We start from the raw sequence: 27,694 nt of genomic DNA, 5'->3' as shown, positions 1-27,694 counted from the left end.
GAAAGCGAACAATATCTTTGGTTCAGTTCTAGCACAACATTAATTCATTTGGATGAAAGCTGTGCGTTCCACTATATAATCCCCTGTCACTAGCCTTCAGTTTCAATAACCAAAACTTGAACTTAGGAAGCCACATTCCCATAATGGGTTTTAACGTATCCTCCATTAAAACATCTTCAGATGGAATATGGCAAGGAGAAAATCCTTTGCACTATGCTTTCCCATTGCTAATCATTCAAACCACCTTAGTTGTCTTCCTCAGTCGCTGCCTTACTTTCCTCCTCAAGCCCCTCCGGCAACCCAAAGTCGTCGCCGAAATCCTTGTAAGTTCCTCCACCACCTTAGCCCTGCATTAAATTCAAGAAATAATACTTCACTTAAGTTCTGTGCGCTAACAGTATATATTTCTATTTTATATGGAGGTATAGAATTTAAGAAAAAAAGAAACACTTTGTGCATATGGCAAAAGTACCTTTTAAGACTTGCATGTGGTCTTAATTCTTAAACATGTTATACTATCATCTATATGACTATAAGACATATTATTAAGGTTAAAATGAAAACTTATAAAGTTCAAGAGTTTTCAAATATAAAATATCGTGTCATACTTTTCGGAACAAGACTATTAGGTGGAAAAGAGTGTTCACGTAACAAGAAAGAGATGGATCGGAGTATAATTTTTTTATCACCATCAAATTAAGTAGATAGACCTACAACAAATGATAACTTTAGTCATAGCAAGTTTGATAGGATAAATTAAAAAATAAAGTAATGACCTGTTATAGCTTCAGGGTTAAATATTTTTGTACTGTCATTATATATAGCTTAATATCCCATGAATAAAGCAAAAATAACATAATTCTTTCACTATTCCAGCAGGGGTGGAGCTAGATGGGCGGAAGGATTTTTAGCCAAACCCCTTTGCTCGAAAAATTACATATTGTGTATATAAGATCAAATTGTTTTCATGTGCATATATTAGATGTTGAATACATTGACTTCTTCACGTGTTTTCTTTTTTTACTAATTGAATTCCCTAGATAAAAATTCTGCTTCCGCCGCTGGGTTTGAGTTTTAGGTATCGTGCATTTTTTCATAACTGCAATATTCTTGGTTGAGACTTGGCATATAATCACTAAATTCCAAAAGATAACGTTTCAATTTCTGTAATTTCAGGCTGGGATAATGCTTGGACCATCAGCTTTTGGTAGGAACGAAGCCTTCGCGCGCTGGATTTTTCCAATATGGAGCACTCCGATTCTTGAATCTGTAGCAAGCATAGGGCTCTTATTCTTCTTGTTCCTCGTTGGCCTAGAATTGGACTTGAAAACCATACGTAAAAGTGGAAAAAGAGCTGCTGGTATAGCATTTGCAGGAATTTCTCTGCCCTTTGTTTTTGGCATTGGAGTTGCTTTTCTTCTAAGAAAAGTAATCAAAGGGGTTGACAGAGTTGGATATGGAGAATTTTTCTTATTCATCGGAGTTTCACTTTCAATCACGGCCTTCCCTGTTCTTGCTCGAATCCTCGCAGAACTAAGGTAAGGTTATATATATTGAACTGTGTAATCATCCCACCTAAAAGATTATATTATGTCCTTCACGTGTAGCAGAGTCAAAAATTTATGCCAAGGGATTCAAAAAAATGTATATCAAATTATCGGAATTTAAACTTGTGACCTTGCATTATAGACCATGTTATAAAAATTAGTTAGGAGACTCCTTAGTGGAAGCACATCGTTGAGAATCCTCACGTAGCGTGGACTCCCTGTTTCCACAACTTAATTATCCCTTGATTAAGGTTGTTAGTCAGTCTCCAAACACCCATAATGGTATTTATATAGACTGCACTTAGGGTTAGGGTTAGACAGCCTAATGGGCTGGCTAATTAACTAGCACTCCTTATGGGTGTACTAGGCTTAAAGGCTATTTTTTCCAACAGACCACTAAAAATATTTTGAGGAATTTTCATAAACTACTATTGTTTAGAGCACAATAACTATAGTTTGTCTGATTACCATTCGTAGCTTTAATTGTTACTAACTTGTATCACTTGTATTCAAACGCGCAACGAATGCGCAACGAATACAACGTGTATCAACTGTATTTGTTCGCGCAATTGTATTCATCCGTGCAACAAATACATTATATATCAACTGTAACCAAGGCGAAATAAAAGGGTATATACAAAGGATACAACTTGTATCGACTATATACAGAATGTATACAAATGATACAACTAAGGCGAAATATAGAAATACAGAAAAATAAAATATTCTTGTTGGGAGTTGAATTCAAGACCTCCACTAACTAAGTGGCCTCTCTAACCAACTAAGCTACGAGAGCTTGTTGCTCTCTTGTTTCAATTCAAAACAATTAATCTCTTATTTCATAGATTTGCTATAAAATTCAAATATAGTTACGAATGATAAATTTTTTAAAAGTATAGGTACAAATGATAAATACAATGTAAATATTTGATATGTCGCGTAATTTGCGTGGTTTAATTTTCTGACAAACGGGATTTGATTAAACCCCTAACCTTCACGTAACTCCACCCCTGCCTCACATATGTGATACTATGTTAAATTGTGTGAACATCATCTCATCTGAAATCTTAAACTGTTAGGGAATAGTGCACGCTATTAATTATTTTAATTATATTATGTCTCAACAGGTTACTTACTACACAAGTAGGTGAAATAGCCATGGCTGCAGCTGCATTCAATGATGTTGCAGCATGGATCTTACTTGCTCTTGCAGTTGCTCTAGCTGGAGGAGGAAAAGCACATCATAGTCCTTTAATCTCCCTCTGGGTTCTTTTATCTGGAATTGGATTTGTGGTTTTTATGTTCACAATTGTTAGGCCAATAATGATTTGGATGGCTAGAAAAGCTTCATGTGGTCACCATATTGTGGAGGAAACTTTCATATGTTTAACCCTAGCTGGAGTAATGTTGTTTGGTTTTATGACTGATCTTATAGGTATACATGCAATATTTGGAGCATTTATATTTGGACTAACTATTCCAAAAAGTGGAGATTTTGGAGGAAGGTTAATCTTGAGAATTGAAGATTTTGTTTCTGGATTATTATTGCCACTTTATTTTGCTTCAAGTGGAATAAAAACTGATATAACCAAAATTCATAGTCTTGGATCTTGGGGACTTGTTGTGCTTGTTGTGTCCACAGCTTGCGTAGGGAAGGTTTTGGGAACATTTTTTGTGGGCATGTTATATAATATACCAGCAAGGGAAGCCTTAGCACTTGGAGTTTTGATGAATACAAAAGGATTGGTGGAGCTCATCGTTCTTAATATTGGCAAAGAGAAAAAGGTAAGTTTAACTATATGCATTTGTTATTAATTCTTTTTCCTTTCAAGCATTGGGCGTTCGAAATTACTAATCTGATTAATCTGGATTTCTAAAAATAATCTACTATAGCGGTATTACCGCTTCTAGCACAGCCTTCCCAATACTTGAACCTCAAATCTTTGATAAAGAAATGAAGAAACTTAGGGGTTTGGTAGGGCGTTTAATAATAGTACTGAATAGGGTGCATTAATAATGATGGGATTAGTTATGTTTTGATTAGTTATGCTGAAATTATTTCTTATCGACTGTTTGGTTTAGCGTATTAAAAGTTTTGAAAGGGCAATTTTATCTTTATACATGTTAAGCCATGTATTAAAAAATTTGGTAGTGCTAATGCCTCATGGTTGCTATGTATAGGAATAGTACTGAATGGGCGTAGGCACCTTGCTTGAAGCGGTATCACGAAACGCTACTTTGTCGAATTTTTTTCTGTAATCGATACATATAAATAATAAATAAAATTAAAATATTGGGTATAAATATAAAAAACGACACCGCTTGCCGTTACAGTAATTTATTCATTTTTTCACCTTTTCAAATATTGACACCGCTTACAAAAATTCCTACATACGCCACGTGTATAGTTACACATAGGTTGAAAAATACTATCAAATAAGGGACTAATAATACCGTATCAAAACTAATACATATATTATTTTTCCTAATATATCCGACCAAACTAACCCAGTAATAATATAGTCATTCTACCGCACTCTTTGATGGTGCACGTATTTATTAGTTGTGTCACTTCTTGATCATGATCTTAATTATTTGGCGACGTGATTACTTGTAACCTCGGATCCCACTTAAAGTCTGAGAGTCAACCCATTATATTGAGTGGACTAGCATTGATTTTTCTTCCATTATAAAACTTGCAAGTGCCAACAGAAGTCAGATGATAAGATAACATGGTAAACGTGTCCTTTACACTACTAGATTTTTTGTGACTGCGTACGATCCTAGTCAGTCTCCATATATTTTACCCTTTCAAATATGCCGACAGTGTTACTGTTTATTTCTCAATATTAGGGTGTAGAGTTCTGAATATTCCCTTCAGAGAAAGAGAGGCATTTCCAAGAAAGAATTTCTTGAGTCCAAACTTAATGATCACTTCTCATTGTTCAATATCCAATGGTGATGTACTTGAAAATGATTGTCACTAAGTACCTAGTTAGTAGGAAATCCAGGAAAGGATTTAATCTAGAAAAATCCTTACTCATTTCCAGAAATTCTTTTAAAAATTTACTCTGTTTTAAATTACTGTATGACATATATAGTTTGATCGGACAAGAAATTTCAAGAAAAAAGAAGATTTTTGAAATATTTTGTACAATATGTCATGACATTTGTATAGCTATAAAAATTTTAAAATTTATAATTTTAAACATGTTATAACATTTATACGGTCATGAAATTAAACGGCAAAATGAGAACTAAGTCCAAGTCAAATTGATTCCGGATGTAGAAAGTTGTCTTTCCTTGTAAAACAGACTAGTGTCAATTGTTTTTCCGAAGAGAGAGGAGTAGAAGATTCCTTTAGCTGAAATTCCATACTATAAGTTTTTGAAATCAATGAGACGTACAGTATACTCTAGGAGGAACAAGAGCAACGCTGATATTAGCGGAGAGTATTTTTTTTTCTAGTTTCTGATCTGTTGTTAGATATATTCGTATTGGTATCTCGACTAATTCAGATTTACACCGCTTAAGATCCATTAACGGGGGAGCACTCTATTTCAGGATTTTTCTTAGAAGAATTAACCTAAATAGTCGTTCACCCAACCGCTTAAACTTAAAATAGCCGATGCATATATAATATATAAATAATTCATGTACAAGTATAATTTATGTATATCAGCTTGGAAAAGTAAATAACGAATATGGCTGGCTATTTTTGTAAAGAACTTTTTTCTTATTCCCTAGGTTGAATCCGAGATCTTTATCGCTTTATTTTAGCTTTGACCCTAGTAAAGATATACGTGCAATCTCGAGGTTGATGGCCAACAATTAGTCATTTGCCAAAAGATTCACTACGTAATTAATATTTTTGACATGTATGTGACGATCAATTATTTATGAACTAATTTATTTCTTTGGCTGTCTCCATTAGGTTTTGGACGATGAGACGTTTGCAATACTGGTGGTTATGGCACTCTTTACAACCTTCATTACAACTCCAGCAGTAATGGCTATTCACAAACCATCAATACACCAAATTCAACTAGAAAAAACACCAAAAACCAAAGAAAACAATCTCAGAATTCTAGCATGTATTCGTGGCCCTAGAGATGCACGTTCACTTATAACCCTCATTGAATCACTAAGATCTAACAAAAATAATAATTCTTCAATTACCAAACTTTACGTAATGCAGCTCGTCGAATTCAGCGATCGACTCTCCTCGATCCTGATGGTTCAACGTGCCCGAAAGAATGGTTTTCCGTTCATCAGTCGGGTACTCCGGCGAGACGACGACACGACCGATCAAGTGACCACGGCGTTCGAGGCGTATAGTCAATTAGGTCGGGTCAAGGTCCGACCTACAATGGCTATCTCAGCTTTGCCAAATTTGCACGAGGATATTATTCATGTTGCGAAGAAGAAACAAGCTGAAATTATTATTTTGCCATTTCATAAATATTGGCAAATGGAGGGGGGAGAAGAAATGGAGATTCATGCAGGTATGCATGTCAAAAATTGGTCTACATATGTTCTTTTGAATTACCAAATCAGTTAGTAATAAATTTTAACATGATTTTATCAAACAAATCAAACATTAAAGTGAAAATTATTTTAATGTTTTGATAAGTTTTTACTAGATCAATTTGGCTACATATGCCGTCCAAATAGACCCAACTTTTAGATTGCTATGTCCAAAATGACTTGCTAATAAATATAGGGAAAATGATACTGTATAACTGCTCTTAAAATAATAGCCGAAAAGTGTATATTATTTTTGTATATATATATATTATGTATGTTATATACAAAAATTATACAAATTCTATATACTTTTTGGGGCTACCGAATGTAAATAGTTTCTATAAAAAGCCCATAAATATATACCAAGCCAAATTGGTCCAATTCTTGGTGAATTAGGTGAAGTATATTTTCAAAGGCTAAATTTGACGCCCCTACAACTATCGTGTTTTGGGGGAAAAATCTCAATATGGTAAAAGAAAAACAAAAATTATATTTTCATTATGATCTTACGTAACGACAATTACTTAAATACGTTCATATGCAGGGCATGGATGGAGAACGGTGAATGAGAGGGTGACGAGACAAGCGCCGTGCGCAGTGGCGGTGCTGGTTGATCGTGGACTAGAAGTGAATTCCATGAGAGTTTGCATTGTGTTTTTTGGTGGAGCTGATTGTCGAAAGGCTATGGAATTTGGTAGCAGAATGGTTGAACATCCAGCTGTTAGGGTTACATTAGTAAGATTCATCCAACATATTGGGAGTAATTTTGATGTAGCTGAAAGGTAAATCCTATTTATGCATTTCTAGTATAATCTAATGGTTTAATGCATGCGATATTAATGGCGTAAAAAATATTTATATAATTTCAAGTTATAAGATAACTGCAATCAAATTTCTATGATAACTGTATTTTATAATTAACCTGGTCAAAATCGCAAAGAACCAATTATCACAAGTTAAATTAAACTTTAATGTAAAAAAACTGTCCAATGTCATGGTAGAACTTAAATCCTTGCCTATTAAGTACTACAGTATGTATTATCATGAGTTAAATTGATATATATTAGCAATTTATTCTTTACACTATTAGTAAACTTTAACATATTATGTTGTAGCAATAATATTATTTTTTAAGATACTAATCTCATACAATGCTCTTATCATAATAACTGAGTACTTAGAATTTAACTTGACACCAAGATCAAAATATGCAAAATCAAGCACAATAATGCATAAATGTAATACTATAAATTGTAGAGAAGTATATATTTTCTTATGTTGCTACATGTAAAATTTCGCAGTTAAACTTCAGAAATTAATCAAGATTTCAGTAGATCATTAGCACACCACCATCTTTGGTATCATAATAAATATGAGTTTTGACAAATCAAAATAACTAATTATAAACATCAAACTGGTTATGGATCTTTGGTTATCTTACTATTTCTGCAATCAATACTTTTCCTTATTTCATTATTTTTATCATAACTTCTTTGCTATTGTATTTTTTAAACCTGTTTTGAAAATGCTTTTCTTGAGCCGAGGATCTACCGAAAACAACATCTCTATCTCACATAGGGTAGATGTAAGGTTAATTTGCATCCACTCAACCCTCCTCTGACCCCATTTATGGAATCACGTTGGGTATGTTGTTGTTGTACTAAATTCTATAATGTATTGGTGTCATTTTTCCAAACAGGACTTTGGACGACACTACTATTGCAGATTTCAAGATGAGGTGGGATAAACAAACTGTATATGCTGAAAAAGAAGCAAGTGATGAATTGGTGGAACAAGTATTGGCAATAGGGAAAAGTGGGGAATTTGAGCTGATAATAGTAGGAAAAGGCATGTTCCCACAATACATAATGGCAAAACTGTCTGAGAACCCATTAACTGATCAGCATTCAGAATTGGGGCCAATGGCTAATCTATTGGCTTCCTCTGGCAAAGAGATAAAAAGCTCTGTCCTAATGATTCAACAACAAGCTTTTGGCTGTGAAAATAGTAAGGATATGAACTCAAAAGTGGCTAGCCAATGTTAAAATGGTAAAAGTTTACTTGTACCAAGTGTTTACCTATTTATAAGATCGTGTGACTCATTTGGTAATTAGAAGGGATTATCAAATGTTAGTATTTAACTGTTGAATTGAAGAAAATCGTCAAATAGTTGTTTTACATTTATGTATTGTTGTCTCCACGTGTAGAATGAATAAATGAATTATCTCAATCTTTGTTGAAATTCTTGATTTTTGACAAGGGAAAAGGGTTAAATTGTCCTTCTGTTGTGCTAAAAGTATTATCCTCTGTTATATTTTCTGCCTAAAAATACCTTTGCCGTTATGCAAGTGGCTCAAATATACCCCTCTTCCATTAGAAATATCCAACGTGGACGTTCAATCTCATGTGACACTGATATTTTGTTGAGGTGGATACCACGTGACATGTCACCTTAGCCCCAACCCATTTTACCCCCTTCCCTCCACTTCTTCTACCACTGAGGAGATTAAAAAAAAAACACGCAAAGAGGCCAACCAAATACAATTTTACGATTTAAAATGCAAACAAATATATTATTACAACTGTACTCGGCAAGTTTTTAAATTTTGAAATATTTTTATAATGGTTCTTTGTCAAAACCAATCATTTTGAAAGATCAAAAACCCTGTTTAGACCTGAGAACCTTTCATCTACATAGCGCATCAATAATGTAACTAGCTCGCAAGCTGATTCTTAGAAGCATCCATACTAAATTCATCATATTATTTTTTTTGATGTCAAAAACTTGGAAATGAGTCAATTGAATTCAAATAACATCACGATGATTTGGATGAAAGTCCAAAATTTCAAATCTTTAGGCTAAATCAGATTTTAAAGAATCTAAATTAATTAAATTCTTGAGAAGAATGCAATGGTAATTGTTGGCATTTCTTCGCAATTAGTTTGATTATGAGAAGTCATGAAACTTGAGTTTGGTACTTTGATAAGATACTTCCCAAATGACGACAGAAATTAAACATCCTCTAAATCTCTAAAGAATATTACACGAAATGAACTCAAGGCATTGACAAATACATGAAATATACCCATAAATACAAAAAGAAAACCACAAAAACTTCAAAATATAGAAATTAAACTGCTAAAACAAAGAAACCAAGGTTAATAGAATCTCAAAAACCAAACCAGTTCAAAAAAGAAAAATCTGAAAGAAGTAGAGAGAGAAGGGAAATGCATTGGCCCTTGCACGTTATGACTATGAAAATTAGGGCTTTAAGCCCGATTCGAGAGCCAACTGGCGACCTCCAAAGGTTTTGAACCCTCTTAGAAAGCGACATACGGTTTTGAGACATGGAGTAGAAAGTGTAATAGTGTAATTAAAACCTATTATATGTTGTATTTTTTATTTTTCATGTATCTAATTCCTCTTATTAATTATGGACACTTACCTATTTATAATATTTTTCACTTCGGATTTTCTACTAGAATCTCCAACAAAGACCAAAGAGAACCATTTCAGAATTCTAGTATGCCTTCGTAAACCCAGAAATTCACGTTCACTTATAATGGATATGAAGCCGAAAAGGTAAACCATCTCTGTGTAGAACTAAACCGCAACCCACCCCGCACCAATTTTTATGAAAAGGTATTTCAACCCGCCCCACCGCCCCATTTGACATCCCTAATTGACAGTATATAAAGAAGTTTATACTCTCAAATGTACTATAACATGTTGTGCGGGAATATATGTATTATTGAGTCAAGGCACTTTTAACTGAACTTCAGAGAATGGCATAGACGGCTAGGTGCATAAACTGAGATGCACAAAAGCCCAACTGCCTAAGCATATCAAAACCTGTAACATACAATTCACGAGCCAGACGACGATGTTAAGCTGCCAAAACCATTTATCCAAGATCTTGCATGTCCATATGCAATACAGAGAAATGAGACATAATTACGCAAAAATCTCCAATATATGGGACAGACGGGAATAAAGTAAAAACGCAAAAATGGTCTTTACAAATACAAATGCAACCTAAATGTTTTTAGCTCCGAATAATGGTTCTCAACAACAGTCTAATTCTGTTTGCTTTTGCTCTTTCTTCTTCTACAGGGGAGCAATTAACTCAACCTGCAGGCAATGGTACAAATATCAACTATATTCAGACACAAATCCTTTCCAACACGACACATGGAGACAACCGAATCTGGAAGGGTAAAAAATTACTAAGTTATAACATGCACCGCCGTCAGAGGAAACCTCCATCAGTCCATTTGGAATCTGATTTTCCACCATGAATGGCATGTTTGGTACCGGATGCACTCTGGTAGTGATTATCAAATCCATCATCCTGACCATCATCCCATCCAGCCCAGTCATCATTCTTGCTGGATGCTGCCCCCTTTGTAGAACTTACTTTGCTTTTGTCCTCATTGTCCCAATCATCCCACGACCCAGAGCTGACAGAATTAACATTCCTCCCAGAGGATTGGGCTCCTCCAGAAGTATTCCATCCTTTAGAATCCTGATTAAAATCCTGATAATAGCCGTTCTTTTCATTTTCACTTCGTTGCCAGCTATCATTCTTCCAGGTTGGACTGTCCTTGGTATATTCCTCAACCTTCTGTGAAGCTATAGCCAAGACTCCTTTCATGAGACCCCAACCCTTTTGTCCAATCTCAGTTGTTTTTGCAGTGACAACATTGACTGTTTCATTAACCTTGGTATCATATCCACCTTCTTTCACCTGTAAAAATTGGATTGCACATGCAGCTCAACTATCATTTTACTCCACTGCTTCTTTGTCCAAGCACTAGACATAGCAGAAATGAAATGTAGACTACACAACTGATAAAAAATTTTAAAAAAGAAAATAAATAAAACTGAAGAGCAGGCTTTTTAAACAAGCACCTAAACGACTTCAGATAGAGATAACTCCAGCTCAAATGAAGATAGTCAATTGATTCATTCAATGACAACTCTCATGCCCACGGAATACAGGGCTAAATTTTAGACTCCAAGTAATAGAAAAGGGACCTAAATACCAAACACTATCTGGGGCAGCAAAGAAGTTAACTCCAGTTCAATTAAAACACATGATAGCGAATGGAATTATATCCATTGGTGAAAATAATGCCATGCAAGTGTACCTACCCCCCCCCCCCCCTCTTTTTTGAGAATGGCATCGGTGGCGGAGTTAGAATTTTCACCAAGGGGTGTCAAAATATAAAAACTTAGATACATCGAAAAGTTGAGGGGAGTCAACATATAATAAATATACATAAAACAGAGAAATTTATCTAGCAATACATTGTAATTTTTTGGTAAAGGGGTGTCGATTGACACCCCTTGTTTGAATGTGGCTCTGCCACTGAATGGCATGTGTACCATTTTTTTTTTTTATAAATGCAAGTACCATTTTCCTTGACAATTCTTGGAAAATAAGCATAAGGCAAAGGAAACATTATAAATTTAAAGGGTCCAAACTGATCCCAAAAGGAAACAGATGTTAAATATTTTTATAAGCACCAACCGCCACAGCTTATAGTCTTTTTGTTTTGCGACTCACCAGCCTTGAACTCTTGACCTAGTGTTGTAGAGAAAACGCCCTCAGCCACTATGACAAAGAGTGACCGGTCGCCCCGGCTTATAGTCTAGTGGCATCGACAGGTGTCTCCTACACAATAGGTGTGGGTCCGATTCCTATTTACCCTATACCCCAGTATAATAATAGAATTCTTTTTATATAAAGATATTTTATATAAAATGCCTAGATAGTGCCAAGATAGTCATTTCCGTTCTTTACTTCCCTTGAGCTCTGTTCAGATGATATAGGAAGCGTGTCATCTCAAAACTGAGCTCTGCATGAAATTAGCAGAAGACAACATGAATCTCTGGTGGGACAAGCTTGTTCTTTAACCCTAGAACTAAATAAACAGAAAAAAAGATTTACACAGTTCAGAAACTGAATAATTTCACTGCAAGATGACACCTGGTTCAGCAACCTTTATGGAGATGAAAATTGATGGTTTGAAGGAAAATCCTAGCGCATATTCACTAATAAAGACCAGCCAAATGTGCACTAACTTATGAGTCACTAAGTGGACCAGCACACTAAGAGCAATAACACAAATAAGTGGAGTTGGATGATTAGCTGAATTTTGTTATTAACTCATTGACAGAGTTGTGGAAGACGAACAAAGAGGTTCTGAAGCAATTGCAAAAGGCACTAAAGCATTATTTACCGGCTCCAAATTGCATTTAGACATACTAATTAAGTCATAGTTTCACATATTTGAACTTCAAAAAGCATAATTGTTTCAAAACTCGGATAAAGGAGGCTGATTGTGGTAAGTACATGTTCAATAATAAAGTTGTCTAGCTACGGACTTTAAATAGTGCTGATTGAATACAGACAATTCATATAGAAAACCCAACTATTTTGGGATTGAGTCATAGTTGACTGCGAAATCGAATTAAGCAATTAACAATTTTGTAGCAACCAAGATACTTTCACTATAGGCATGTTCAAGTAATAGTCTGTTTGGCCAAGATTCTAAAGTCAAGCTTATTTTGAAAAGTGCTTTTAAAAAAAATACTATTGGTGAGACGCAGTTTGTGTTTAGTTACTTAATTCGAAAAGCACTTTTAAGCAACAATTAATGTTTGACCAAGCTTTTTAAAAGTACTTCTAAGTGTATATTTTTCAAAAGTGCTTTTGGGGAGAAACTGTTTTTTCCGGCTTCTCAAAAATCACTTCTGCTTTTACTCAAAAACACTTTTTTCCTTCTAAAAGCTTGGCCAAACACCTTAACTTTGGGAAAAAAACGCTTTTGACCTAAAAAAAAAGCACTTTGGCTCAAAAGAGGCTTGGCCAAACAAACTATAAATTTGCTCAGCATCAACTTAGCCGATCTAGTGTTATATTATTTAATCTTGTCCTGATATACAGATATAGTTCCAGTTCTAACATAGAGGTTATAGAAATATTTATACCTTCCTAGCAATATATATATATATAAATATATATATATATATCAGAAACTTATGTAAATCAAATGACTATCACTTAAAGTAAGATACCACCTAACCACAATGAACAACATACCCTTCCCCATTCCTACGCAAGTCCCCAAACCTACCCAAAGTTACAGAAATGCGAGATTATATATGACAGACATACTTAACTCTTACATCACCCGTTATTCACATGTCTAATATTGACCTAATCCTGTCCTTTTTAAAAAAAAATTTTAAATCAGAGAATTGTGTCACTCTACCAACTAGTTTGCAACTTTTTCTTTTTCCTTCAGTGTATGGCAGAACTTTTAAGAGAAAATGAGTTACAATTCTAAAGTACAAAAGTTGTTCTAGGGCGACTTCCTCCACACTGTATCCTCTATTTTGTGCTACTCGGCCTCTTTATCATATTTGATCATTTTTAACCTTGTATAATCATATGCATTCTACAACATGCTTATCAACCAAAAAAAAACATACACATTCTACAATACTCATCTTACACATATTGTGGATATGTTAGTCCTACAGGTCCAACATTCACTTCCTTAGAATATTACCTCAACAAGTATAGCATAATATCAAACTTGATCCAACCAACTAAATGAACTAACCTCAAAATACTAGAAGTGCTTAAAGGGATCAAACGGATGTCCAAAAGACATCGAAAATATTATTGAACACATTACAAAGCTCAGCGAGTATTATTGAAGGCACCATTCTTTCCAGTGCCCTCAGTATACTTCCTCATACCTTCCGGGACATTACCTAGTAAATAGACTTGAAAAAGGATGAATTTTAAAGTAGCATGTCATAAGAATCAAGAGATATCTCTCGAGAATTAAAAACAGAAAAGCGTATCCAAAGTAAACAATTACAGAATTATTAACTATTAATCTAGAAGTCAAATCAAAATACCTTAGAAGTCAACTCCTTTGTCCCAACTTGAACCACACTTGCAGCTGACTGTGCTGCCGAGGTAGCTATCATAGATAACCTACCAAATCCCTACACATACCAAACAGTAACTCCATCAGCTATCAATCAGTAAGCATATCACAGCACAACAGAACAGCTACAATCAGTTTACTCTTACATAACCCTTCCTACATCCCAATTTATATGGCACTCGGTTCGTTTTGGAATATCTCAAAATGCTCGACAAATTTTATACAACTTTCACGTTCAAATTCATTAACTACTCACATTTTTTGTTCAGCTATCACTAACATAATATATAAGCTAAATTAACATATCAAATATGTGTCCAATCAAATAATGTCACGTAAAATGCAAGGGAAGGCGTACAACCTGAGTAACAGCAGAAAGAACATCCCCTTGCTGATTAATGGTATTCCTACTAGGCACGGGAGCAGGACTTGATCCGAACCCCACATACTTCCCTCCTTGAGAGGGTGGAAGCCCATCAGGCCGAGACTCATTCTCCGCCATTTTCCTCGCAAAAAAGCTATCTTTATTAGCGGCTGACACCTCATACTGCTCCTTAGTAATATCTGCCGTCGATCTTGACCTAGCTGGAGCACTACCCCCACTACCCCCACTCCTAAAATCCCCCACCGTCTGATTTCTCCTCACATTATTCTTACCACTACCACTAAATCCTCCATCATCATTATTATCCCAACTATCCCAACTGCCGCCGCCGCCCCCACTTGCGCCGCGGCTCAACGGTGGTCTACTGCTAGCATTATTACTAGTGATCCCATTTAGAGATTCTTTAACGACAGGTGGGTCCCGCCAGGGTTTACCTTCAGCTAGGGATTGAATCCTATCACGATAAACAGAAGCAGCTTTTGTATTGTATTTAGTTACAATATCAGTTTCTTTAGGGATTCCATATTGGGCCATGAATTTGTTTAAACTGTCGTTACCTCCGAGCTCCATTTTTCGGATCTGGATCTCGGACCATGAGTCCATGGTAACGGATCGGACAAACGAGATATGAACTCCGAGCCCACGGTGTTTGCCGGAGCATTCTAAGCACATGAAAACGCCGTAGGAAACAGAAGCCCATTGAGGATTCTTTTGGGAGCAATCGACGCAGATTTTGTTACCGGGTTGGGCTTGAAGATCTCGGAGACGACGTGATGATGACATTTTTGACCCGGATCCGATTCGGATGTGACTCTAAATCGGATCTGCGATGGGATCGGAGGACTGAAAATGGAGGGATCTGATTAGGAGAAATTGATCGGCCGGAGAAATTGTGAGGTTGGGGTGGAACGAAGGTGTTAATGGGAGGAGGCGATGGCCGACACCGTCAGAAAGGGAATGAGTTGGATAACGGCTGGATTACAAATAGATCTCTTTTTTTTCTTTTTGGGTCATTGGGTTTTATTAATAAAATTTATTTATTTTTCCTTTTCATGAGTTTACAGATAATTGTTTTTTCCTTTTTTGTCACATGGGAACATGGAGTATGAAGATCCCAAAAAGAAAAAAAATATATAATGAAATAGGAAGTTTCGACTGCAAGAATCAAATAAGCATTTTTTGTTCCATATTTTATATTCAGTTTTCTTTTTGGGTTCCGGCTAATTCGGATTAAATATTATTTATTAAAGTGGATTTTATGTTTAGAGCTGCTATATAATTAAGAAGAATAAAATCGAGTTTATCCCCTTAATCTTCATGAGATGGAAAAGGATACGCTCCTCGCCTTTTGAACGGGAAAGGGAATCCCCTTATGTATTTTTTAAAAATTTCTTCTTTTTTTTTCTTCTTCTTCTTCCCCTCCTTTTTTTTTTTTGAATAAACAACTCCTTATTTATTCTTGATATTTGTTTTTACAAATTAACTAACCTTGATTAAATATAGAAGTATGACTAAAATTGTTAGGACAATCTTCTGTATTGTTGCTCCTTCTAGATGAAAGCTAATCTTCAGTCATTCTTTACTAGAAATCAAATAAGCCAAAGTGAGTCAAAGGACTGTAGAATACAATATCATTAGATACCTAAACAACAACTGATTATTCAATGCTTATCAGAATTTTGGGCCAACAAATTAAAGTGACACTAACAAAAGATGCCGGAAAATTATACTATATAATAAGACATAGGATTGGAAAGTTCTTGCTGTTGGATTGAAATGATATGAGTTCCTTCATGACGATCGACGAAGAGGAAGAAGACATAGGATTGTAAAGTTGAACAATTAACCACTTGAAAACCAATACACATAATAAAAATGTTCTTAGAGTAAAAATAAAAAAAAGTGAAAGATGTATAGTATTCATGAAATAGATGCGAGAATCCCTCGTATAAAGCAAGAAGTTGATTTTGAAGAAGATTGGAATACCCCACTACTAACGATGCACTCCATTCATATCGTAGTATTTTAATATTTTTACTTTGTCCTTTTGAAATATAAAATCTGGCAACAATGTTGTAATTGTTATAAAATAAAGCAATTTAGTAAAATATAAACAAGATATGTTGTTATAAAATAAAAGCAATTTAGTAAAACATGAACTAGAAATGGAGATAGAGAAAAGAAAGAGATTTTCTTCTTCAATTGTGTGTATTTTTCTATCTATTACAAGACTTTTATATAGGCATAAAAAGTGAAGAAAAATATGTCAGTGAATATGTCATTAAGCATAGAAATATGTCATTGAATATGTCATTAAGTATTTGAGAAGATCATGGAGGAAGAGTAGATATCCACCATAATTTGATTTTTCTTATAACACTCCCCCTTGGATATCCATAGATAATGTGCCTCGTTAAAACCTTATTAGGAAAAAAAAACCTATGGGAAAAAAAATCCTAGTGAAGGAAAAAGAGTACACATGTTTAGAAATACGCCTTTTGGTTGCCTTGTTAAAAACCTTGCAAAGAAAACCCAATGGGACAAAACCTTATAAGGAAAAAAGAGTACAACACGTATTAACTCCCCCTGATGAGAGCATCAATTCACATCCTTGAACCTTCGCATCCCAATCTTGTACACTAATTTCTTGAAGGTTGATGACGGTAGAGATTTGGTGAACAAATCAGCCATATTATCACTTGAACGGATCTATTGCACATTGATATCACCATTCTTTTGAAGATCATGTGTGAAAAATAACTTTGGTGAAATGTGCTTTGTCCTATCCCCTTTTATGAATCCTCCCTTCAACCGGGCTATGCATGCCGCATTGTTTTCATATAAAATTGTGGGTAGTTTGTCACACTTCAAACCACATTTGTCTCGAATAAGGTGTAATATAGACCTCAACCATACACATTCTCGACTTGCTTTATGAATAGCAATTATCTAAGTATGATTAGATGAAGTAGCCACGATTGATTGCTTAGTCGATCGCACAGATATGGCAGTGCCTCCATATGTAAATATATAGCCTGCTTGAGATCGAACCTTTTGTGGGTCATATAAATACCCGACATCGGCATAACCAACAAGATCAGGACTGCAATCATTGTCATAAAATAATCCCACATCGGTAGTCCCTTTTAGATACCGCAATATGTGTTTGATTCCATTCCAATATCTCCTTGTAGAAGCAGAGCTATATTTTGTTAAGACATTAACTGAAAAAGTTATGTTAGACCTTGTAATGTTAGAAAGATACATTAGTGCACCAATTGCACTAAGATAAGGTACGTCGGGACCAAGAAACTCTTCATTATTTTTATGAGGTCGGAATGGATGTGCTTTATCCATATAAAATCGCTTTAAAATAATTTTAGTGTATGCTGATTGATGGACAAAAATTTCATCTTTCATATACTCAATTTGTAGACCAAGACAAAAATTTATCTTTCCAAGATATTTCATTTCAAATTCTTTCTTTAGATAGTCTACTACTTTAGGAAGTTTTACTGCTTTAGGAAGCTCCCTAGGAGTTCTAATGATATTTAAATCATCAACATACACAGTGATTATAACAAATTTAGATCCAGATCTTTTTATAAAGACACAAGGATAAATTGAATCATTCATGTACCCTTCTTTCAATAGGTACTCACTCAGGCGATTATACCACATACGCCCTGATTGTTTCAATCCGTATAAGGATTTTTGAAGATTTATTTAATAAATTTCTTTGAAACCTTAATATGCTTCAGAACAATTTAAATCCTTTAATGATTTCCATTTTACGCATATCACATTTTTCTTGTATTGCCAGATTAAAACCTGAAATGGCGACATCCACCACAGGAGAACATGTCTCTATATAATCAATACTGGGATATTTACAAATCTTCTTGTGACACAAGTCGTCTTTATGTCTATCGACTTGACCTTTTTATTCGCACAAGAACACATTTATACCTCCATTGGCTTTATACTTTCAGGTGTTGGGACTATCCGTCCAACTTCATATTTTTCATGTGAAATCAATTTTCATTGCGTATTTTTCATTTGGCCAATCATTTATCTGTCCAAATTTCATGACAGATTTGAGCTCAAGATCCTCGTCAATATTAATAATATTGAGCGCTACATTATATTAACAATATCTTCGACGATCATTTTATATCGGTTCTACTATTACTCAATAAAGACATAACTTATTGAGATCTCTTTATCTTATTATTTTCAGGTACCTGAGCCTCTCCCATGAGGTCTTATGAAGTGTTATGTCGTGGTGCTCTTCTAGAGCACTTGCCTCCTTATTATGACCATCTTGAACATTTGCTCCTCTCCTTCTTCAAGGAGTTTTATCTTTGGAACCGATTAGTCTATTATGCTTTATGCATGCCATGGACTCTATTCATTATGAACTTTATTTTATTTGGAGCATTAGTAGCTGAATATGACATTTAGCTTTGGGTCAGCAAATATGTCTGGCAATATTTTGCAAATGAATTATCACTTGAACTCCAAGTTTACATTTTCTCGTACGAGGATCTCTATGTACTCATAATAATTCATTACATGCATTACTTTTTCAGCTGCCCATTTTCTCCCCCTATTGTTGGGATCACTAACACATATCCCTAGTCTTATTTGGGAATCCATCTTTGTGCATTGTGGTGGAATAATTAAATCATATAGCACATTCATATTTCTAGATGAAAATTATTTAGTTTCGGACCCTGAACCGATTGTGATAGGGAGAACTTATCATAACTTGGCTAGATGCGTACAAGTGTTGTTGTATATTAAATAATACATCACATACCAAAATTTATTTTGGCAATTTTGTTCTCATAACCAATGGTTTAGATATAATTGGAAGCATACAATTTCTGCTAAACCAACTTGGATTTAAACAAGTATTATCAAGATAAATCATCATAATTTATATTCTGGAACTGTGCTCTAATAATTTGAGCAATCAATCTTGCAAAAGCCAAACTACAAGTTGATAATAAATGCACATGTGATCATAGAATAGATGCATCTATTAAAATCATATAATAGTAAACGGTCCACATGGAAGGTGACTGGGCCCATATATTTATCACCTTTTATTCATTCCAGAAATCAAGGGATTCAATCCCAACCTTAACTGGTATATCATGAGAATAAGCAGCATAAGAGAATTCTTGAAGAATCTTATATTTCTTCAATATATGCCAATGTAATTCTTAATTAATTTTTTCGCATCATAATTGAACCGAGATGGTCAACCGGTCATGCCAACTAATATTTATTTCAGTAAACCTCTATTTTACTTGTGGCTTGTGATTGCATCATCATGCTTATACTTGTGTAGTGCAAATAAAAAAAAAGTCAGGTAACCTTTCATACTTACCCGGTATGATTATAGTAATATAAAGATATTCAATCTTCTGTTCATTTATAGTCTTAATATGCCAACCACTTTGGCTAATATATTTGTAAATCAATATATTTCTTTTGAGACTTACTACAATATTAATGTCATGAACAATTTCATTCATCCGGGTAGTAAGAAATTAGTTCTTTCAGATCTCTTAACTGCTTTTGTACTACATGATCTTTTGTCACACTATTCATATAATGAATGTCTCCTTCACAAAGAGAATCATATCATAATAATTGTCATGTTCAAAATCATCACAAGCAAAATAATTTCTTGCTTTAATTTTTCTTTTAATAACTTTCATAAGGCATGACAAAATATTTTTGGCGTATCACATGCATGCGACCAATGATATATTCATGTAACTATACAATAATAGTCATTATCTTTCTTTGTCTCAATTGTAGTATTTATCCAACTATGCACAAGTATATTATTATGCATAATCTTTATCATATATATATTTTTTCACATTCAGTTTCAGGAATGAGTATGCAATCTCAATGTTTATCACAAGTCACATTCTCTTCAAAGAATTTATCCCTTTTTATAATTACCATAGTGATAACTATTATTATTTTGGCCTTTCGCACGCCCACATTCATTGGTCAACCACTTGTCTTTATTTAGACTTATCATGCACTGCTATCACATTCACTTCAAGAATGGAGCAAATCAAGCGGGACAAGCTTCATGCTTTTTCATGAAAATTACATTATTTTTTCTTTAGTTATTATTATTATTAATATGGTGCATTAGGACTCAAACCCAATGCCTTACCCATATAAAGGCATGCTAGGCCATAATGCGTTGGAACTTGAATCCAACGTCTTTTCATCAACATAGTGTGTTGGGACTTGAACCCATCATCTTATCCTCAATCTTTGGCATAATAGGCCAAAATTCACTAGGACTCACACTCGAGCCTTTACAATATTATTACTTCATAATTATAGGCATAAGTAAATTAACTTCAAGAAGACATATATAACTATTTCAATCTTAAAACAGTTCCTCTGCAACAAAAATGCTAGTTAGGATATATGCCAATTTTGCTTTCAATGAAATACATCATGTTATGGTAAAAATATTATTACTAAATTACCTTAATAATTATCTATCATAGTATGCAAAAGGTTAGAACATATATATACGTTGGAATATTATCTTTGTCCTATAAGAGATGTAGCAAATAAAGACATACCTTTCCAGTTCTTTATTTCACTGGATACAATTAAAAAAAATATTTTTACTAAACACTGCACATAAAGTTAATGCAAAGATATGAAAGTATGAATGAGTTTAGATGGATGTAAAACTTATCTTTGTATTATCATCCAAGACATTTTTCATTGTACTTGATCTCATTGTCTGCTTATAAATTACATAGTCTTGACGTAAAAGATCATGAAATGAGCAGTTCGTGCTGATAACGTGTTATAAAATAAAAGTAACTTAGTAAAACATGAACAAGATATGTTGTTATGAAATAAAAGCAATTTAGTAAAACATGAACAAGAAATGGAGATAGAGAGAAGAAAGAGATTTTCTTCTTCAATTGTGTGTATTTTTCTATCTATTACAAGGCCTTTATATAGGCATGAAAAGTGAAGAAAAATATGTCATTGAATATGTCATTAAGCATAGAAATATGTCATTGAATATGTCATTAAGCATTTGAGAAGATCATGGAGCAAGAGTAGGCATCCACCATAATTTGATTTTTCTTATAACAGTAATAATATATTTAAATATAAATATATATACATAAACATTGAAATCGTACACAAGCAAAAAGCCAATGACATGGCGTTTTACTTCGATAGTTCGATAGTAAAGAAGTATTGAGATGAGTTTAGGATTTTCTCAGATTCCAAAGTCAATAATTCAAGATTTCACTTAAAAATAAATTATTATAATTAGTGCAGCCAAAATTTTACCAGAATATAACGCAAAAAATATTTTTTAATGCCAAATATAAAGAAGAAAAGAAGAAAGCCTAATCGAAAAAAGAAAGCATAAGGGTCCATTTCCCATTCAAAAGGTGAGGAGTATCCTTTCCCAACCTATAAAGGTTAAGGCAGTACAATTGAGTTTTACTTAGTTAAGAATGAAGGAATACATCACTCTACCGCAATCTTTAATGGTAATTAATATTTTATATTCTAATTGTCATTGAAGGGAAGCACAAAGAATATTGTTATTGGAGTGATTGATTGAAGTTGGAATGATGACTTACAAGTTGAGTGTATTTTATTTTTTCCGAGAAGATATCGTACTCTAGTAATCTATAAAAGCAAATAAGGATTCATATGATAATCTAGTATAATTCAACGTGGAATTACATTTTAAAAGAAAGAGAAAAGGTCTAAATTTGTTCTTGAACTTTGCAAAATAATTTAGATTTGTACTGACCAATTAATAGTTCGATCAAATCTACCTCTGCCATGTAAAAATTAAGCTAGAGTTGCCTTTATTGATTAACAACAAATATTTTCCAGCACATGAATATTTTACAAAAGAGAAAAAGTGTCAAATTTGCTCTTAAACTATGCGAACTGATCCAAATTTATCCGTAAACTTTGTAAAATGATCTAAATTTTTATTTCCCTCATCCTCTAAATCGATCACCATCATAATAGTTGATTCTTTCCACTCTCAAAACCACTAATACTTCACTACGACAAGAATAACAAACAAAAATTGATTCTTACTGTTTGAGTTTTCATTTGGGCTGATTTGAGGGCTGAGAGTATTTAATTTGAGTCTGGGCAATAGTGACCTAGCTAATATAGAGGTCCTAAATGTTAAAGAAGATAGTGTTACTTTGTGAGGATAGTGACCCCATTCTTTTAAGTTCAATGGCACATTTAGGCCTTATTTGTTTGCATTTAACGGAGGTCTGAATCTTAATCATTCAGAGCTCAGACGTTAAGTGCGTTTGTTTTTAAAGTCTGAATCTTAATTATTCAGACCTTAATCATTAAGTATTTTTTTTTTAATTCACAACCACTTAATGGGTCTGAATAGGTCTGTAAGATTAAAATCTATAACATAGACTTAATTTCATTAAGATGCTATCATCCATATTCATTATTAACTGCCGCCACCGTCTACCATTATCAACTACCACCATGTCGTCGCCGCCACCACCACACCACAAACATCATCAATCATAGCCGTCACCATTATCGACTATCACCATCCACCATCTCCACCACTACCACCACCATCATTCTCAACCACAATCAATACTCATTCACCTCAACTACCACAACTAACTACTCCATCACCATCAACAACCATAGCCGGCACTTGTCATCATTATAATCGACCACCACCCATAACCACCTTCTTCAATTACAACTACCACCACCACCCACCATTATTAACTATCACCACCCACCACCACCATCCTCAATCATAATCGTCACCATTACCAATCACCACTAGCTACTACCCTGAACCACCACCATCAACCAAAACTACCACCAACCATCGCCTCTAGTCGGCATTCACCCGTTAGCCATCACCACCAACATCTATCATATTTTAAAAAATTATATATTTTATTGATAGAAATTAGATTAATTAGTATTTCATTTGTTTTATGTTTATTAATTTTCAAATAAAGATAAATCTTATACATTCAGATGTTAAAAATCAAACAGTCTTAATCATTTAGTATTCAGATCTTAATACACGTCTTAATATTCAGTTGTGTATTCAGATTCAGATGTCTTAATATTAATACACATCTTGATATTTAGATGTGTATTTGTAATGACCCAACCGGTCATTTTAACTTTTAGAATCCCGTTCCCTAAAATAAAACTTCCTGTAGGTGCTTGTAATGATTTATGACTTGCGAGGATGGTTGGTTCGGAATTTGGAAATGTTTGAGGTGAAACCGGAACACTTGGTTCCTTAAGTTGGCCTTAATGTGCTAAGTTTGACTTCGGTCAATATTTTTAGAAAACGACCCCGGAATAGAATTTTGATGATTCCAACAGCTCTGTATGGTGATTTTGGACTTAGGAGCATGATCGAAATTTTATTTGAAAGTCCGTAGTGAAATTAGGCTTGAAATGGCTAAAATAGAAATTTAAAGTTTGAAAGTTTGACCGGGGAGTTGACTTTTTGATACCAGAGTCGGAATCCAGTTCTGAAAATTTTCATAGCTATGTTATGTAATTTATGACTTGTGTGTAAAATTTGAGGGCAATCGGAGTTGAATTGATAAGTTCCGACATTGAATGTAGAAGTTGAAAACTCTTAGTTTCATTAAGCTTGAATTGGGGTATGATTCATGGTTTTAGCATTATTTGATGTGATTTAGAGGTTCGACTAAGTTTGTATGATGTTTTAGGACTTGTTGTTATATTTGGTTGAGGTCCCGAGGGCCTCGGGTGAGTTTCGGATGGTTAAGAGATCAAAAATTTGAGTTAAAAAGCTGCTGCAATTGTTCCTCTTCTGTTGGACATTCTGGGCTGTGATCGAGCCCAGATCTCGAGCCCAGATATCGAGCCAGATCTCGAGCCCAGATATCGAGCCAGATATCGAGCCCAGGGTTGACGAGGTACAGGCTCGAACTAGTGTATCGAAGCCATGATCGAAGGTCCAGCTCGAAGGCCATGATCGAAGGCAAGGCTTGAGGGCCAGGATCGAGACCCAAGATCGAGGGTCACTATCGAAGGTTCAAGCTCGATGCCATGATTGAGGCTATGATCGAAGGCCTAACCTCGATACCCTGATCGAGGCCATAACCGAGGTCCAGGCTCGAGCCTGTGATCGAAGTCGCGATCGAAGGTAAGGCTCGATGGCATGATCGAAGGTATGGCTCGAGGGCTAGGATCGAGGCCCAACCCTCGATGCCCTGATCGAAGGCAAATGTTCGATGCCGCGATCGAGGCCCAATTCCGAAGTGCTGGGCAGTGTTATAAAGAGAGGACATTCGTCCCATTTGTCATTTTTGACGAACTTGAGCTTGAGCAAAGACGACTTTTGACAGATTTTTAAGGGAAAAACATTGGGGTAAGTGATTCAAACTCGGATTTGGTCTACATATACAAGTATATTATTGTTTTCACAATCTAATTAGTGTTTTGAGATTGAAATTTGGAAAAGTTTAGAAATCTCATAGAAACGAAATTTTGAGATTTCGGTATCGATTCGCAGTCGGATTTGAGTGAAATTGGTATGGTTGGACTCGTAATTTAATGGGTTATCGGATTTCATAACTTTCGTCGGATTTCGAGATGTGGGCCCCGCAGGCGAATTTTTAATTAATTTCGGGATTTTAATTAAAAATGTAGTATTTCCTTATAGAATTTATTTTCTATAATTTTTAGTGATTGTATCGAATTATTTTGGCTAGATTCGAGCCGGACAGAATTGGATAATCGTGGAAAAGGCAAAATTGTGGATTAAATTAGAGCAAGACGAGGTAAGTCACTTGTCTAATCTTGTGAGGGGGAAATTACCTCATAGGTGATTAAGATTAAATAATTGTTGCTAATTGTGGGGGCTACGTGCGCACGAGGTGACGAGAGTCCGTGCGTAGCTACTATTAATGCTAAAATCCGGGTAGTTTAGGACTCAAAGCATGTATTACTTGTGTAAATTGTATTCTTTGATTAATTAATATTAATTGATATATATATGAATATATTGTGAATTGTTTGATAAAGATATTAAAGGATGAAAATCTCATAGGCTTGATTTCTATTTAAATTAATTAATTATCAAAAGAAATTGTTCTCCTCCCAAATTTATCATATAATAAACATACTGTCCTTCCGGAGGCACATAAGAAAATGTCCTCCTTTCTTGTGGAGCGGGCCGAACGCCTCGGCAGGATAGATGCATCTATGGAGCGCGCCGCACGTCCCTCGGCAGTGTACACGATACTCTGGATCGGGCCGTACGTCTTCAGCAGAAATTGTGTTTAATAATAATAATTACACGATACTTTAATAAATTATTTCAGCTCGTGAAGCTAATTAATAAATTGAAAAATCCTTGGAATTTAATAAATTATTATTCTTGCTTGTTAAGGAATTAATTATTACTCCTGTAAATGAGATTTAATTGATAAATTAGAAATTATTTGAGTTGAAAGAATTTAATTAAAATATTGAGAATTGTTACATTTGAAGGAATTTGATTATTTCCGCTGAGTAAATAAATTATTTATAAATTCTGTAAATCATGCTGATTTAAATATCTTAGTTTTATTTCATTTATTATTGACCTATAGTGAGTGTCAAAGTCGGCCATCTCGTCTCTACCACTTTGAGATTAGGCTTGATACTTACTGGGTACACGTTGTTTACGTACTCATACTACACTTGCTGCACTTTTTGTGCAGGATCTGAGACAGGTACTAGTGGAGGACCTATCATCACATACCCACGTCATCCCGAGGCATAGTGGTGAGATGCCTTTCTGAGCCGTTCTGCAGCTATCAGTGTCTCTTCCGATATTTCTATTCTGTCTATTTTATTTCAGACAGTATTTGAAGTTTTGTATAATCTACTAGATGCTCATGCACTTGTGACACCGGGTCTTGGCACACACATTAGTAGAAATTGATATTTTATTATCTTCTTGGAATAAGGTTTAACCAATGTATGTTTGACTTATTAGTTGGTTTGCCTAGCTGTAGTGTTGGGCGCCATCACGACCTATAAGCGAATTTGGATCTTGACAATATTCAAATTTAAACGTCTTAATCTAAACAAAAAAACAAATGAGGCCTCAGACCAATTCACACAGTTCAAAGAGTACATTTGATCTCTTTTTTGGTATAAAAAGGGCATGTGTTGAGAAAGCTTCCGTCGCTAATCAATAATAAAAAAAATCTAACTCATTTATATAACGACAAGAATAGATTAGATTCCAACAACTAATAGAGGGCAAACTTAGCTAAACCACGAGCACCTGAATTAAACCAATCTATTGCACTCCTTTTGTTTTATCTTCTGCCAAATCAAAAGAAATTAGAGAAACAATCACCTTTTGAAATTTTAATATACTTATTAATTTCACTTATTGTATTTTATGATTTAAGATTTTTTGAACGATAACTGAAATAGACCTAAACTAGAGCTTCAATTTACCTTGTTACGTGGCTCTTATTTTGTCCCTTAGTAATGTTCTTCGGGTAAAAATTAATTTACTGCAAAAGAAACTATAAATTCACCTAATCAAATTTTGATTTCTCAAATCCCGGCGATACTTGGATTTAAGGAAAAAACTGAAAATATTAAAAAAGAAACTGAAAAAAGTATTAAATTCTTCTTACTTATTCCATTAACAAAACTTTTAGTCAACAAACTACTTTGAAAAATATATCCTTTAAATTTTGAAATTTTAATTTTTGATTGCTATGAAATTTGGCAAGTAATTTCTACAAATTTAGGATAAATAGGCTTTGTAACTTGAATCAATCAAGTTAATCTGTCCATTTTAACCAAAAAAAAGTATTCAGTTTGGTGATCTATTAGTCGATTTAAATTACTACTATAAAGTATAAACCAAATTAACCCATCCACTTTAACTAAAAACCTACTGAGCCGAATAAATTCACATGCCTAGTTACTTTATTATTAGAGGAATTTTGCAATTAATTAGAACTATAAAAGAGCCAAAGAGGCTCAAATAGAAAGCTGAGGCGAATGATTGAAAAAAAAAAAAAGCTGATTCAAACTGAACATGTTTCGGTGTTGGCGATCGGTTTCTCTATTAAAAATTTGTAAATCGAATGAACTTATCGAACAGATTGAATGCTTAAGCCTAGTTACTTTATTAATGGGAGAATTTTGATCAATCACA

The 27,694-nt window shown here is 34.4% G+C and overlaps 2 protein-coding genes across 2 annotated transcripts; one reads left to right on the top strand and one right to left on the bottom strand.

Annotated features, from left to right (window-relative positions):
* Window positions 1–99: 99 nt before the first annotated feature.
* On the top strand, window positions 100–8,316 carry LOC104105001 (cation/H(+) antiporter 20). The gene is made up of 6 exons (XM_009613231.4): window positions 100–323; window positions 1,177–1,538; window positions 2,675–3,332; window positions 5,482–6,052; window positions 6,619–6,856; window positions 7,774–8,316. Exons 1-6 carry the CDS (start codon window positions 144–146, stop codon window positions 8,117–8,119), a joined length of 2,355 nt encoding a protein of 784 aa, XP_009611526.1. The 5' UTR covers window positions 100–143; the 3' UTR covers window positions 8,120–8,316.
* A 1,713-nt stretch (window positions 8,317–10,029) lies between these two features.
* LOC104105000 (probable ADP-ribosylation factor GTPase-activating protein AGD6) lies at window positions 10,030–15,418 on the bottom strand. Its single transcript, XM_009613229.4, has 3 exons — window positions 14,407–15,418; window positions 14,014–14,103; window positions 10,030–10,822 (listed from the first exon to the last, which is right to left on the bottom strand). The coding sequence occupies exons 1-3, from the start codon at window positions 15,211–15,213 to the stop codon at window positions 10,325–10,327; spliced, it is 1,395 nt and encodes a 464-aa protein (XP_009611524.1). The 5' UTR covers window positions 15,214–15,418; the 3' UTR covers window positions 10,030–10,324.
* Window positions 15,419–27,694: the final 12,276 nt, after the last annotated feature.

This window comes from Nicotiana tomentosiformis, chromosome 7 (assembly GCF_000390325.3).
Source record: "Nicotiana tomentosiformis chromosome 7, ASM39032v3, whole genome shotgun sequence".
Taxonomy (NCBI): domain Eukaryota; kingdom Viridiplantae; phylum Streptophyta; class Magnoliopsida; order Solanales; family Solanaceae; genus Nicotiana; species Nicotiana tomentosiformis.
Note: the sequence above shows the minus strand (reverse complement) of the source record. Positions and strands in the feature narration are given on the sequence as shown.

What these genes read in the sequence shown, in the direction of transcription:
- LOC104105001 (XM_009613231.4), top strand. Translation starts at nt 144, where the DNA reads ATGGGTTTTAACGTATCCTCCATTAAAACATCTTCAGATGGAATATGG. An exon ending in ATATTGGCAAAGAGAAAAAG is followed by an intron (nt 3,333 to 5,481) that starts GTAAGTTTAACT and finishes TGTCTCCATTAG; the next exon opens with GTTTTGGACGATGAGACGTT. An exon ending in AATTTTGATGTAGCTGAAAG is followed by an intron (nt 6,857 to 7,773) that starts GTAAATCCTATT and finishes TTTTCCAAACAG; the next exon opens with GACTTTGGACGACACTACTA.
- LOC104105000 (XM_009613229.4), bottom strand. Translation starts at nt 15,213, where the DNA reads ATGTCATCATCACGTCGTCTCCGAGATCTTCAAGCCCAACCCGGTAAC. An exon ending in TTCTTTCTGCTGTTACTCAG is followed by an intron (nt 14,104 to 14,406) that starts GTTGTACGCCTT and finishes TGGTATGTGTAG; the next exon opens with GGATTTGGTAGGTTATCTAT. An exon ending in CAAAGGAGTTGACTTCTAAG is followed by an intron (nt 10,823 to 14,013) that starts GTATTTTGATTT and finishes CAATTTTTACAG; the next exon opens with GTGAAAGAAGGTGGATATGA.